The sequence below is a fragment of the Coregonus clupeaformis genome, unplaced genomic scaffold (genome assembly GCF_020615455.1).
Source record: "Coregonus clupeaformis isolate EN_2021a unplaced genomic scaffold, ASM2061545v1 scaf1722, whole genome shotgun sequence".
NCBI classification, from domain to species: domain Eukaryota; kingdom Metazoa; phylum Chordata; class Actinopteri; order Salmoniformes; family Salmonidae; genus Coregonus; species Coregonus clupeaformis.
The window spans coordinates 100,650-114,605 of record NW_025535176.1 but is presented as its reverse complement, the minus strand read 5'-3'; the positions used below and the strand labels follow the sequence as shown (position 1 = coordinate 114,605).

General features: G+C 44.6%; 1 protein-coding gene across 1 annotated transcript in view; it reads right to left on the bottom strand.

The window, feature by feature from the left end:
* Window positions 1–2,481: 2,481 nt before the first annotated feature.
* Window positions 2,482–13,956, bottom strand: part of LOC121556700 (E3 ubiquitin/ISG15 ligase TRIM25-like) — a gene marked incomplete at its 3' end in the record, with an annotated part of 29,036 nt that continues 17,561 nt past the window's right edge. Inside the window, 8 exon segments of the mRNA XM_045218682.1 lie at window positions 2,482–2,967; window positions 3,204–3,263; window positions 3,389–3,466; window positions 3,469–3,547; window positions 3,807–3,977; window positions 3,980–4,042; window positions 11,927–12,022; window positions 12,446–13,047. Of these exon segments, the coding sequence (XP_045074617.1) occupies window positions 2,482–2,967; window positions 3,204–3,263; window positions 3,389–3,466; window positions 3,469–3,547; window positions 3,807–3,977; window positions 3,980–4,042; window positions 11,927–12,022; window positions 12,446–13,047 (1,635 nt within the window).

The following is a 13,956-nucleotide window of genomic DNA, read 5'->3' as shown; positions in this document are numbered from 1 at the left end:
GGACTATCAATACAAGTGACCATTTAGAATGTGACCCAGTTCAATGGGTCTTAACAGAACTGGGGATGTCAGCCATGAAGTTGTCTAAACACAACTGGAATATAATTTGTTTGTGATTCATTGTTAATGGATTTTCCATTAGGAACACAGGGGGAAAACCTAACACAACAACACACATAACAAACAACCAATAAAAACAAAGGGGGAGGAAACCACTAAAGTCATTACCATATTGTCATTTTCTAACGACAGGGAGAAAACATGTAAAATCTAGAAGACTACTTTAGATCTGGTCAGAAGAAGCCTAGTGCACTACGTAGGGAACAGGGAGAGATTTGGGACAGAAACAGTAACTCCTGTATGGAAATCTTCATTCTAATGACAGTGAGCAAATCTCCACCCTATTCCCTATGTAGTGCACTACTTTAGATCTGATCAGAAGTAGCCTAGTGCACTACGTAGGGAACAGGGAGAGATTTGGGACAGAGACAGTAACTCCTGGATGGAAATCTTCATTCTAATGACAGTGAGCAAACCTCCAATCTCCACCCTATTCCCTATGTAGTGCACTACTTTAGATCTGGTCGGAAGTAGCTTAGTGCACTACGTAGGGAACAGGGTGTCATTTGGCCCAGAGTCAGTAACTCCTGTATGGAAATCTTCATTCTAATGACAGTGAGCAAACCTCCAATCTCCACCCTATTCCCTATGTAGTGCACTACTTTAGATCTGATCAGAAGTAGCCTAGTGCACTACGTAGGGAACAGGGTGTCATTTGGGCCAGAGTCAGTAACTCCCCTGGGTATGAATTGTCTCTCCTATCTTATCTGTCTTCTATATGATGTTCTCCTCTCCTCCTCTCTTCTCTCCTCTATTCACTCTATTCTATCATCCACACCACATGCCAGCTTCAACACAATCCATTTACAAGTTAAAGACACACCTTGGAATAAATAGCAAAGGAAAACTACTACTAGATGGATTTTTTATTTCCCATCACCATGAATCATATTTAATAACTGAACAGTAGCAGACCTAACTTCATCTGTTCCTGACTCTGGGTAGTGGATTAAAAATACCATCAATCTCCAATGATATTAAAGTACAATTCTGAACATTACTGATATACTGAGTGGTAAGTCAAGATATGTGCTGTTTTTATTGTTTGGTTAATAGCACCACCTGCTGGACAGGTTTAATGTTGCTTGACTGAGCAGGATGGGAGAATAAAGATGCTAAATTTAGGGGCCGGTTTCCTGAACATCTCCATTGAACATGCTTTTTTAGTCTAGGACTAGGCTTCATCTGTGTCGGGAAACCGGCCCATATAGTTCAATTAGCAAGTAAGTAACACTACCTGTTCCATGATACTGAGGAAAATGACATTGGGACAGAGAACCAATTGAGAAAACATTTCAATGGTTCTGAATGACAACCAACATACATTAACAGCATATATCATGATTAATGTGAATATATAAGATTAAAACATTGCACTTAAAATAATATGAATGCATTGAATTGTAATTCATAACATTTTCTGAAAATCAAATCAATCAAATCATTGTACATAAAAACAGAGCAGAATGAATCATCACATCTGGGGTCCATCACCACCAGCATGACTAGTATCTATGTGGACCCTACTACAGTTTAACCAGCTCAGCTATAGACTACACCAGCATGACTAGTATCTATGTGGACCCTACTACGCAGTTTAACCAGCTCAGCTATAGACTACACCAGCATGACTAGTATCTATGTGGACCCCTACTACAGTTTAACCAGCTCAGCTATAGACTACACCAGCATGACTAGTATCTATGTGGACCCTACTACAGTTTAACCAGCTCAGCTATAGACTACACCAGCATGACTAGTATCTATGTGGACCCTACTACAGTTTAACCAGCTCGGCTATAGACTACACCAGCATGACTAGTATCTATGTGGACCCTACTACAGTTTAACCAGCTCAGCTATAGACTACACCAGCATGACTAGTATCTATGTGGACCCTACTACAGTTTAACCAGCTCAGCTATAGACTACACCAGCATGACTAGTATCTATGTGGACCCTACTACAGTTTAACCAGCTCAGCTATAGACTACACCAGCATGACTAGTATCTATGGGACCCTACTACAGTTTAACCAGCTCCAGCTATAGACTACACCAGCATGACTAGTATCTATGTGGACCCTACTACAGTTTAACCAGCTCAGCTATAGACTATACCATCATGACTAGTATCTATGTGGACCCTACTACAGTTTAACCAGCTCAGCTATAGACTACACCAGCATGACTAGTATCTATGTGGACCCTACTACAGTTTAACCAGCTCAGCTATAGACTATACCATCATGACTAGTATCTATGTGGACCCTACTACAGTTTAACCAGCTCAGCTATAGACTACACCAGCATGACTAGTATCTATGGGGACCCTACTACAGTTTAACCAGCTCAGCAGTACCATTATCGAGATTAAACCCAGGATAGAGGGGCTGAGTGAATGTGGTCTGGACTCTGTGGAGGAGGGTCATTGTGTCAGAGACACTGTAGAAGGACAGAGTACCTGCCTTGTGATCCAGGTCCACTCCTACTCTGGAGGACTGAGGGCCTGATACTTTAGTCATAACATTATTGTGTCTGAAAAAATAACCACCACTATAACATACTAAACACCAGGACTTGTTATTCTCTCCAAATTCACCATCTGTCCCTGTTCTGCTGATGTCTTTATATGAGACTGATGTAACACACTCCCCACTCCACTCCACCTCCCAGTAACAGCATCCAGACAGACCCTCTCTACACAGAACCTGGTAGTAGTTGGTGAATCTGTCTGGATGATCAGGATATGGTTGGACTTGGCCTGTATAGGTCACCTTTCTGTTCCCTTCAGACAGAGAGAGGTATGTGCCTGCTGTGTTTGGGTCCAGTGTGAGCTGACAGGAATCTGGGAGAAGAGCATAGCAGAGACCAATGAGGGGAGTTAGAACAATAAGTTAAGTCAGATACTGTATCTACCCTGTCTTTGATTAGAGCACAGCAGAGATCAAATCAGAGAAATATGAGGAGTCAGATAGATACCCAGTCTTTGATTAGATCTACTATTGCTATATATTTCTAGAGGGATTGTTAGGAGTGTCAGTAAAAAGAGACTGTTAGTTACTTCAGAATAAAGAGACTCACATTGTAAGAACTGTTCTCTGGTCTTGGGCTCTGGAGGCAGTACAACATCCACTATCTTCACTACAGACACACAAACACATTCACAGAGAGAGGGAATGTTATCATCACACCATATTCCACATGTATATGACTAGTAGGGAACTTTCAATGGTCTAAAGTTGATGTTCTTATTATTTTCAACACACCTGTAGTGGAGATCTTGGTCCATTCTCCTTTAAGGACGTCTTCTAGTTTCTCTCTCAGTTCAGACACAGTCTTACTCCATCTCCAAAGTACTGAAGAGGACGGACAACGATGCTGGGTAAGTCTGAAGATACACTGGTACTGGAGAGAGACTGATAACTCTGGAGAGAGAGAGAGAGAGAGAGAGAGAGAGAGAGAGAGGGAGAGGGAGAGGGAGAGGGAGAGGGAGAGGGAGAGAGAGAGAGAGAGAGAGAGAGGGAGAGGGAGAGGGAGAGGGAGAGGGAGAGGGAGAGGGAGAGGAGAGGGAGAGAGAGAGAGAGAGGGAGAGAGAGAGAGAGAGAGAGAGAGAGCAGAACCAAATGATTGAGTTTCATATTGAGTTTTAGTTTCATATCACATGTATCAAGGCAGTTGAGTTACCTGGAGGAAATGGATGTGATCCTCTGTGTGTGAGAGCTGCTCCAGCTCAGTGCTTCTCTTCCTCAGCTCAGCCATCTCCTGCTCCAGTTGCTCCAGGAGTCCTTCAGCTTGACTCACTTGAGCTTTCTCTTGGGCTCTGATCAGCTCCTTCACCTCAGAGCGCCTTCTCTCTCAATGGAGCGGATCAGCTCGGTAAAGATCTTATCACTGTCCTCCACTGCTGCCTGTGCAGAGCGCTGTTAAGAGAGAGAGAGAGAGACTTGTCTTACTTTTAATGAGCCATCCTCATTACACTAACACCCCCACCCCTAAAAGCACAATTGCGTGCCACCACAACCTCCACACAATCACATTATCCAGTACCCAACACCACAGTACAATACACCATCCAGCACCACATTCCAACCGTCCATCCAACCCCTCCTCTCCAGCCGTACAGACAGCCCCCTGAGCCCCCATACCTCCTGAAACATCTCCACACTGTTGATCATTTTGTACAACTCAAACTCAACCTAAGGCGTCAACAGTAATGGCATTACCCTGGCAACACAGAAAAACATGATGAACAGTCTGTCATTGCAGAAAACGGACACCCCTCCCCAACTCCCAGGTCAACCCGAGCCAACCAGCTATTGGTGTCCAGGGCTCCATGTAATACCCTCCACTGGATGACCCCTGACCTTTCCAGCACTGGGAGCATATAGAGCCCCTCCACCTATACCCTGCCATGCTCTCAGCCCCCACAACCCCCTGCCACTGATGCCCCTTCACTCCCACTAAGCTCAGAGTGTTAAAAGTCAGTAAGTCCTCCAGACTCTCCTGCCAGTCCCCAGTCTCTGCTGTCACTTGCAGTGGTGGAAACGGTGGTGGCCCCTCCTCAGGCTGCTCCAGCCCTCAGTACTGCAGCATAGAAATCAGAGACCCCTGCTGTATTGAGTCTCTCCGGCCGCATGGTCTCTCCTATCATTGCTACGCAGACGACACACAATTAATTTTCTCTTTTCCCCCTTCTGATAACCAGGTGGCGAATCACATCTCTGCAACATTACGTGGTCCTCTGTAGCTCAGCTGGTAGAGCACGGCGCTTGTAACGCCAGGGTAGTGGGTTCGATCCCCGGGACCACCCATACACAAAAATGTATGCACGCATGACTGTAAGTCGCTTTGGATAAAAGCATCTGCTAAATGGCATATTATTTATATTTATTTATTTAACATTTGAACACAGGCCACAAAATTCTCCCCACAACCAAAACTACACATTGAACAGATATTCATGGTCCACCCTATCAAAGGCTTTCTCCTGATTATGAACAGATAGTCTGTGTTTGAGCGTCCTGGTCCACAGTACGTTTGGTCCTTGGGTACAATAGAGTCCAGGTGGGACTTCAGTCTGTTAACGAGGACCTTGGTAAAGACCTTATAGTCCAAACAGAGCAATGCCACAGGCCTCCAGTTCTTTAAGTCGCTCAAATCCCTATTTTGGGCAGGAGAGTCAAAGCCTCCCGTCTACAGCTTAGCGACAGCTCCCCCACCCCGACGCACTCACGCAACACACATCCTGTCCAATAATTCCCCAGAACTTTTTATAAAAATCCACAGGCAGACCGTCTGAGAGACAGCAGCTGAGAGTTTGTGAAAGGCCAGGGAAAGGTCTATTTGATTTATCTGTGACAGAGAGAGTTTGGAAAGGTCTGTGAGCAGAACCTGAGAACAACCAGGATCACAGAGTTCTGCCCTCTATAAATCAGAGTACAACTCCACAGCCCGCTGCCTCATCTCCCCACAACAGAAGTTACCCACCCATCAGGCTCCCTCATCTCCCCACAACAGAAGTTACCCACCCATCAGGCTCCCTCATCTCCCCACAACAGAAGTTACCCACCCATCAGGCTCCCTCATCTCCCCCACAACAGAAGTTACCCACCCATCAGACTCCCTCATCTCCCCACAACAGAAGTTACCCACCCATCAGGCTCCCTCCTCTCCCCCACAACAGAAGTTACCCACCCATCAGGCTCCCTCATCTCCCCCACAACAGAAGTTACCCGCCCATCAGGGCTCCCTCATCTCCCCACAACAGAAGTTACCCACCCATCAGGCTCCCTCATCTCCCCCACAACAGAAGTTACCCACCCATCAGGCTCCTCATCTCCCCCACAACAGAAGTTACCCAGCCCATCAGGCTCCCTCATCTTCCCCACAACAGAAGTTACCCACCCATCAGGCTCCCTCATCTCCCCCCACAACAGAAGTTACCCCCCCATCAGGCTCCCTCCTCCCCCCCACAACAGAAGTTACCCACCCATCAGGCTCCCTCATCTCCCCCACAACAGAAGTTACCCACCCATCAGGCTCCCTCATCTCCCCCACAACAGAAGTTACCCACCCATCAGGCTCCCTCATCTCCCCCACAACAGAAGTTACCCACCCATCAGGCTCCCTCATCTCCCCACAACAGAAGTTACCCGCCCATCAGACAAACGTAAAACAAGGGATTTTCTTGGTTTCCCCACTCTGTTTTTCCAACCCCTCTGGTGAAACAGAGAACTGAGCCCTGTACTATAATATAATGTGCCATTTTGCAGACGCTTTTATCCAAAGAAACTTACAGTCATGCGTGCATATATATATATATATTTTTTTGTTGTGTATGGGTGGTCCCGGGGATCGAACCCACTACCCTGGCGTTACAAGCGCCGTGCTCTACCAGCTGAGCTACAGAGGACCAGGTGCAGACACATTTATGAAAGCAAAGACAAGGTCATTATTTGGGCTCTAAACACTAACAACCTACCCTTACACAACTCTTTTGCTACCCCTGCACTAAGATTTCTGCCATGGCGTTTAAATGTTTTTGGTTTACATATTCCCCCAGTCTTTGCCGCCGTTCATGTTAAGGAAGTCTAACCGTGAAATCTCCATAAGAGGTGGGAGGGAAATCACCACAATCAGAAACCAGTAGAGAAGCCCATAAAGCCTCCATGCCAGAAAAAACATCAATTTAAGCAGATTCTGAAGACATGCCCTTAAGAACCCATGACCCATTTTCTCAGCCTATACCGCTTCCTGGGTGAGAGGACACTAAACCCTCATTCTTCATCAGGTGTTGTACTGACCTTACAAACCTTCCAGGATCAATCAAATAAGACTCCAGCAGAACCTTCTTTTTCCCCTTTAGTCTCCATCAGGAACCTAGAAAGTTCTCTCAGCGTATATACTGGGCCCTCAGCCTGACTGGCTGTCAGCTCTGGATCCAATGAGCCGTCTGAAAACGAGACGCCTTGTCCTCCGGCTCCCGCGGACTCACCTCCCCCCTCTTCCTCCTCCTCCATTGGCACGGTACCGTCCTCCTCCTCCCCAGTCTCTGCCCCCCTGCACTTCCCCCTGATCAGAGCCTCTTCCCCAATGACAGGCAATATTTCCTGGGATGAGCCCACCAAGCCTTCGCCCACCGGAGTCTCTGTTACTACAGAAACCTGCCTCAGCTCATGTAGCCCAGCTGCAACCCTCCCCACCACCGCTTTCTCCACGGCCTGCGCACCACCACTTGGCCATGCACTACTACCGTGTAGCTCAGTTGGTAGAGCATGGGGCTTGCAACGCCAGGGTTGTGGGTTCGTTTCCCAGGAAAACTCCTCATGCCTGAGCTTTTTACTGCCCCTTTCCACACTGCTAACGCAAGAGGAAGGACTGAAAACACATTAAACACATTACTATGAAGTAATATAATGATGATTCATGTTTATTATTACCTGTTTTTATGGTCATGTTTTGAAATTATACTTCATTACTATAATGATTATCAATAAGCCTAAACATTAATTCAGTCACCTCTGGTCGACAAAAACGTATTTTCCTAGTACATTAATTGTCAAATTCATCAACCAGCATCGAGCACTCTGCCTTCTCAGGCAAGCGAGGGGCATGTTGAGGTAAATATGCTAACCGCCAAGGTTGCATTATGTCATTTATTGGTGGGCTGGAAGATGCAGTGTTTTTTCTTTTCTATTCAGAGGCTATTTACTCCCAATATGAGATAATTTTATATAGAAGGTTTTTATAATGCATGTTATTACTAGGGTTGAGGTTAGCGCATCTGAGTAGGGATGATTTGGGTTCAATACCTGTCCTACCTATCAATCATATTGCTGCTTGTAGCCTATAACTGATGATCCCACACTAGAAACACCCAAAACTATCTGTGCTAGCAAACCCTGTGTTCCACCCCTCCCTGTGTAACCTTGAAGTTTGTTAAGAAACAAACACTTGTCTACGAAAACAGACATGTTTAACGGATTCCGCTTGGCACCCAGCCGAGAGCACACGAAAACCACTTGCAAATTTACCAAAACTAACCAACTACTTGCGGTCTGTTCGAGAAGCAATAAACCGAGGCAGATTAGCCACCACAACTCTTATCGAAAGAGGCGACATCTGCACCAACACACCCCTCACAACAAGACAAACCTTTTTCATTAACCCAACCACCGCCTTGTTCATTCTGGATGCAGAGTCCAGATGTTCCGCTCCAACCTGTTCGCCGACCATGAGCAAAACTTCCTCCACACCTTTCTCCGGAACGGACCCGAAGCGACAGCGTTTCTTCTCCACTCGGTTGAGGCCATCACGCCGCCCTAACAAACTACCCCTACTCCCCCCTCAACTCTAAACGATAAACAGTGGAAACCAATAAACAAACCCTCAAACCATGAGAAAATACATTCAGAAAATACGCAAGAACCAAAAGAAAAAAAGAATAGTAGCCCTCCTCACGAACCACAAAACTCTCCACACAACCAACTTCTTCTTCTATGATATAATGGCGGTCCACAAAACCAACGTTAAAGGTGCATGCCGCCATCTACTGTGCTGGAGTGTGTGGTCAATCACGGTTTCCAACATTTCTAAATCCTCCTGCCTAACTCAGTACTTCTGAGAAAATAAAGAAGAGCCCCTACTAACTTCTAATAGACCCTCCCCCATCCCCCAAATCCCTTCCAAACCCCCCAACCCCGTCCAACCTCAATGACCCTACACTTCAATCTTTCCCTCTCTTCAACATACTTACAACAATATAACAACACATGCTCCACCGTTTCATCGACCGTACCCCCCAGACTCAAACCATTCCCATGCTTGCCAACCAGATGTAATGACGAGTTCAATATACAATGTCCTAAGCACAATCGAGTAAACACCACCTCTTCCTTCCTAATCTGACTTTTGAATCTTGGTCCATCAACCTTTCTGTAAAACTGTAAACTATTCATATAAATGCCGGCCCTTGTGCTCAGAGTACCATCTCTTCTGCCTCTTCTGATCTTACATTTGGCCTCACCTCTACCCAGTGGAACATTAATATCAATTATATCTCGTTTCAAAGCTCTTTTAGCTAACTGGTCTACAATTTCATTCCCTTCCACACCTGAATGTGCTGGGATCCAGCAGAATCTCACTACTAAACCCATTCTCTCAATTCTCCATAATAACATTAATAACTCCAATAGCAGGTCACTCCTATTAGATTTACCAGATGATAAACTATTCAATACAGACAGAGAATCTGACCATACTATAATTCTAACAGGTTGTACGTCCTCCACCCACTGGAGGGCAACTATTATCACCAACAGTTCAACTGAGTATACTGACAGTTCATCTGTTAGTCTTCTACATATCTGCACATAAAATTCAGGAACGTAAACGCCTGCTCCTGTGAGCCCACTATCTGGGTCCTTGGATCAATCTGTGAAAAGTGGTAGAAAAGCATAAAATCTTCTACCAATGTAATTGTCAACCAGTTTCACTATATCACTGACTTCTGACCAATCTTTCCTTTTCTCTACCAAGGTTAGATCAACAACAGGGTCTGGGAGTAACCATGGAGGAACATCCCCTATCACCACAAGAAGGGCCCAACCTCCAACTCCCTCAAACCACTCTCATCAGCAAGCTTTCCAACTGTCCAACCAAAACCACTGCCTTGTCTACTAGTATATTCCCAACAGTCATCTAGAACAGTAGCAGTGGGATGCTCAACCTCACAGCCTTTCAACCCAATAAGATAATGACCATTTTTACGCTGTATATCCAAAGGCATCTCTCCTGCCTCCACCAGTAAGGCACATACAGATGTTGATTTAAATGCACCAATACATATCCTTAAAGCTATATACTGGATTCTGTCCAGGTTCTGAAGCCAAGTCTTTACCTCTGTTCCATAAACTGTACACCAGTAATCAATTGGCGTCCTGATCAGAGCTCTATAAATATCCATCAACAATTGTCTGTCAGCACCCTATTCATAACCAGAGACCCACACAACCAACTACCGCAAAGTTAATGAATGAGAGACAGAGACATCGTTACAACACTGTACATAGCCATAATATAACGGTTCTTCTTCTTTGGAGTTTAACGGCTGTTGGCATCCAATATGTTGCATTACCGCCCCCAACTGGACTATAATATAAATCTATTTTACTTTGTGATACAAAATGGGAAAAGGGGAAAGGAACATTTAATTAAAAACCTTCCAACTAACCCTACACTCATTAAATACCCACTACCCCATTCCACTACTTTGACCCTATCTCCTCCTGCACCATGCCAACGGCCTGGGAGGACGGGTAACCACCACTCAACACACCCTGTAACTCTTCTGAAGTCTAATCTTGTATGCCCAAATACTTCTCTGCATCTGCCACCACAACATCTATTTTCTGTGATTTACGTTCCATTTCCTGCGGGTACAGTTGATAACCATTGCTATGAATGCTAAGAAGCTAACTTTACTGAAGCATATATCACTCGTTGGCCTATCCCTCTGTGCTGGCACAGATCTACTACTCACAGGGATCCTCTCAGGATCTCTCACCCTTGACCCATCCTCCTCTACTTTCTTCACTGCCTCAGCATACGACACCTTCTGCACTACTCTGACTCTAGCCACTTCAACCTGCCTCTCTCGCACCGGACACTTCAGATCCCCAGCAACATGGGCATCCCAACAGTTGACACACACAACTTTATCCACCGAAACTACACAATCCTCTATCCCATGCCCTCCTGCACACTTCCCACATCTTGGAATCTCCCTCCTACAAACTGCTGCAACATGACCATAAACGTTGCACCTGAAACAGCACAGTGGATTCGCCACAAAAGCTCTAGCAGGATAACTGATATATCATAACATGACTTTCTCTGTTAAAGACTCATAACTCAAAAGGACTGACCCCTCTGTTTCACCACGCTCACCACCGGGTCTGTGTTGCACCAAACGGCGGGAATCACAAACACCAGCAGTCTTCAACCTTAATTGCTCCACTTCTACACTTAACGCTACCCCAGAAATCACTCCTTTCAATGGTGTCCTGTTCCTAAGAGCAAAGCAAGAAACAGATCTTGACCCAAGTTGCGTGACACGGAGCGCCCACTCCCTCTGGTCAGAAGAAACACAAACAAATATCACAAGTCCACTACAGGTTACCTTCACTGATTCAACTGCACCCAACTCCTTTCCCACCCACCCTGAAACCACAAATGAATCTGTCAAAAGGTATGGATCCACTTTCTCCAAAAATGTAACTCCTACTGCACCAGATTCTTCTTTATCATGTCCATTGATGCCAGGCTCTGGTTCTGAGCTCTTCACCACACCTTCTACCTCACTTAACTCTCCCTCATTCATTTCCATTTCACCTCCAGAACTTGGTCTGACTCACTCTGTTTTCACTTGAATTATAACATTTGAAATGTCTCTATTACTTTGAAACGTTTGTGAGTGTAAAGTTTACTGTTAATTTCTGATCATTGATTTCACTTTTGTTTATTATTTATTTAACCTGCTTTGGTAATGTAACATGTTTACCATGTCAATAAAGCCCATTTAATTGAATTGAGAGAGAGTGAGAGAGAGAGAGCTCTTTAATGTATAGAGTCGACATGAGTCACTCATGGTTACTCATGGTTATGTGATGAGGTAGCCCCACTTGTGACTTTAAGACAGCCTGTTCCCAACAGTGGGGTCAGTGGGATTGGATAGGGGCATCTCTCTCTCTCTGACTGGAGGAGAGAAGTGAAATGGTGTGTCTCCTCTGGTCAACAATACTCACCTTGAGAGACTCCACAGCCTGTTGGAGCTCCTTCAGCTCCTTCTCTCTCTCCTGGAATCTCTGCTGGACTTTCTGCTGACTCATCCCCAGCTGCCTCTGTGGAGAATCACTCTTCAATGAGCTATCAAGCTTTATTTGTCGAGTAGATCAATAGTATAGTAATGTGACATAGTACCCATAGAAGTTAGGGATTAAAATGTTGAGGAACTGTCTGTTTGAAATTATTTTATCATGTTGCTATGTGAATGATTATAGTTTTTATGGTAGGCGTGCATATATCAAGGGGTTGAGGCTGAACTTTGGACTCATAAAAGGTCATTCAGAATGATAATGTTGTTTGACTTTAGAAAATGGTGATACATTTGGAGCAAACTCAATATACTCAAGGTTTGTGTTCATATTTGTTCTGCTGAGGATTGATTTCATTTGAATGATCTCATATTCAAACAGCCTTAGTTCCTACTGTATCTTTAATTCTTTGTTTATCAGACAGTCACCAACAATTAGTTCTGGTCTTACCTGTTTCTCAGTCCTCTCTGCTGCAGCTGACACTGTATCATGGCCTTTATGTTCATTCATCACACACAGCAGACAGATACACTGTTGATCGGTACGACAGAAAACCTCCAGCAGTTTGTCATGATGAGAGCAGATCTTCTCCTGTAGTTGTGCGGTGGCTTTGACCAGCTTGTGCTTCTTGAAAGCAGGGAGATTCATAGTGAGGTTGGAGTGAGTCTCACAGTAAGAGGCCAGACACACCAGACAGGACATGAGGGCTTTCTGCTTTCTGGTCCCAGTGCAGAAATCACACGCCACATCTCCAGGTCCAGCATAGCACAGAGCAGGAGGGGGAGCAGCCTGGAGTCCTGTCTTCTTCAGTTTCTCCACCAACTCAGCCAACATGTTATTTTTCCTCAGATTAGGCCTTGGAGTGAAGGTCTCTCTGCACTGAGGACAGCTATAGACCCCTTTCAGATCATCCTGATCCCAGCTTTCTTTAATACAGCCCATACAGTAGCTGTGTCCACAGGTAGTAGTCACCGGATCCTTCAGTGGACCCAGACAGATGGAGCAACAGAACAGTTCCTGATTCTCTGCCATTTTGGTGCTCTCTCCCGTAGGTTAAGCAATGGCAGTGTCAAAGATAACTTTCTGTTCAGTGTCAAAGATTACTTTGTGTTTCATGGAACTCTACACCAGAGGACAGGGAGGGGCTTCCTACTTGACTGTGTACTCTGTATGTAGAGGGGGTGTGTTTTCTTTGATAAGGAAGTGTGACAGAGTGTTGGGTAGTAGCCAGAGATGTTCAGTATTTCTCTTACATCTATTTGAAATACGTATTTTAATGACTTCTGAGTATTTTGTCATTTGAATCACACTGGGCTGAACTAAACATTTCAAAATAGTAAATACTTTTCTATACCAATTTTTTACATTGTCATTCACATTTTGCAATAATTGAAAGTTGCCCTGGATAAGAGTGTCTGCTAAATGATTACAATGTAAATGTAAATGCAAAAATTAATAATTGCAATCACTGAAAAACTCAATTTAAAGGGATTCTTCGGGATTTAGGCAATGAAGCCCTTTATCTATTTCCCCAGAGTCAGATGAACTCATGGACACCATTTTAATGTCTCTGCATCCTGTATGAAGGAAGTTTGTAGTAGTTTTGGGAGCCAATGCCAACTAGCGTTAGCGCAATGACTGGAAGTCTATGGCATGCTAGCAGTTACTATAGACTTCATAGCGCTAATGCTAGTTAGAAACTTCCTTCAAACTGTAGAGACAAATAAATGGTTCCATTCATTCATTGATTTTTAGAACATTTTCAGGTCATTGTTTGTTTTCAGTGGAAAGTCCAAATACATTATTTTTCAGATGTTGGGGGTAAAACTGGCAAATCTATAATGTTTATTTATGCTCCATAAAGTTGTCCTAGAATCTGTTGTTACCCTGACCTCTCCCACAGATTCCATCAGGTTACTACATTCAGACCATGACTTCTAACCTGCACCTGAACAGCTTCC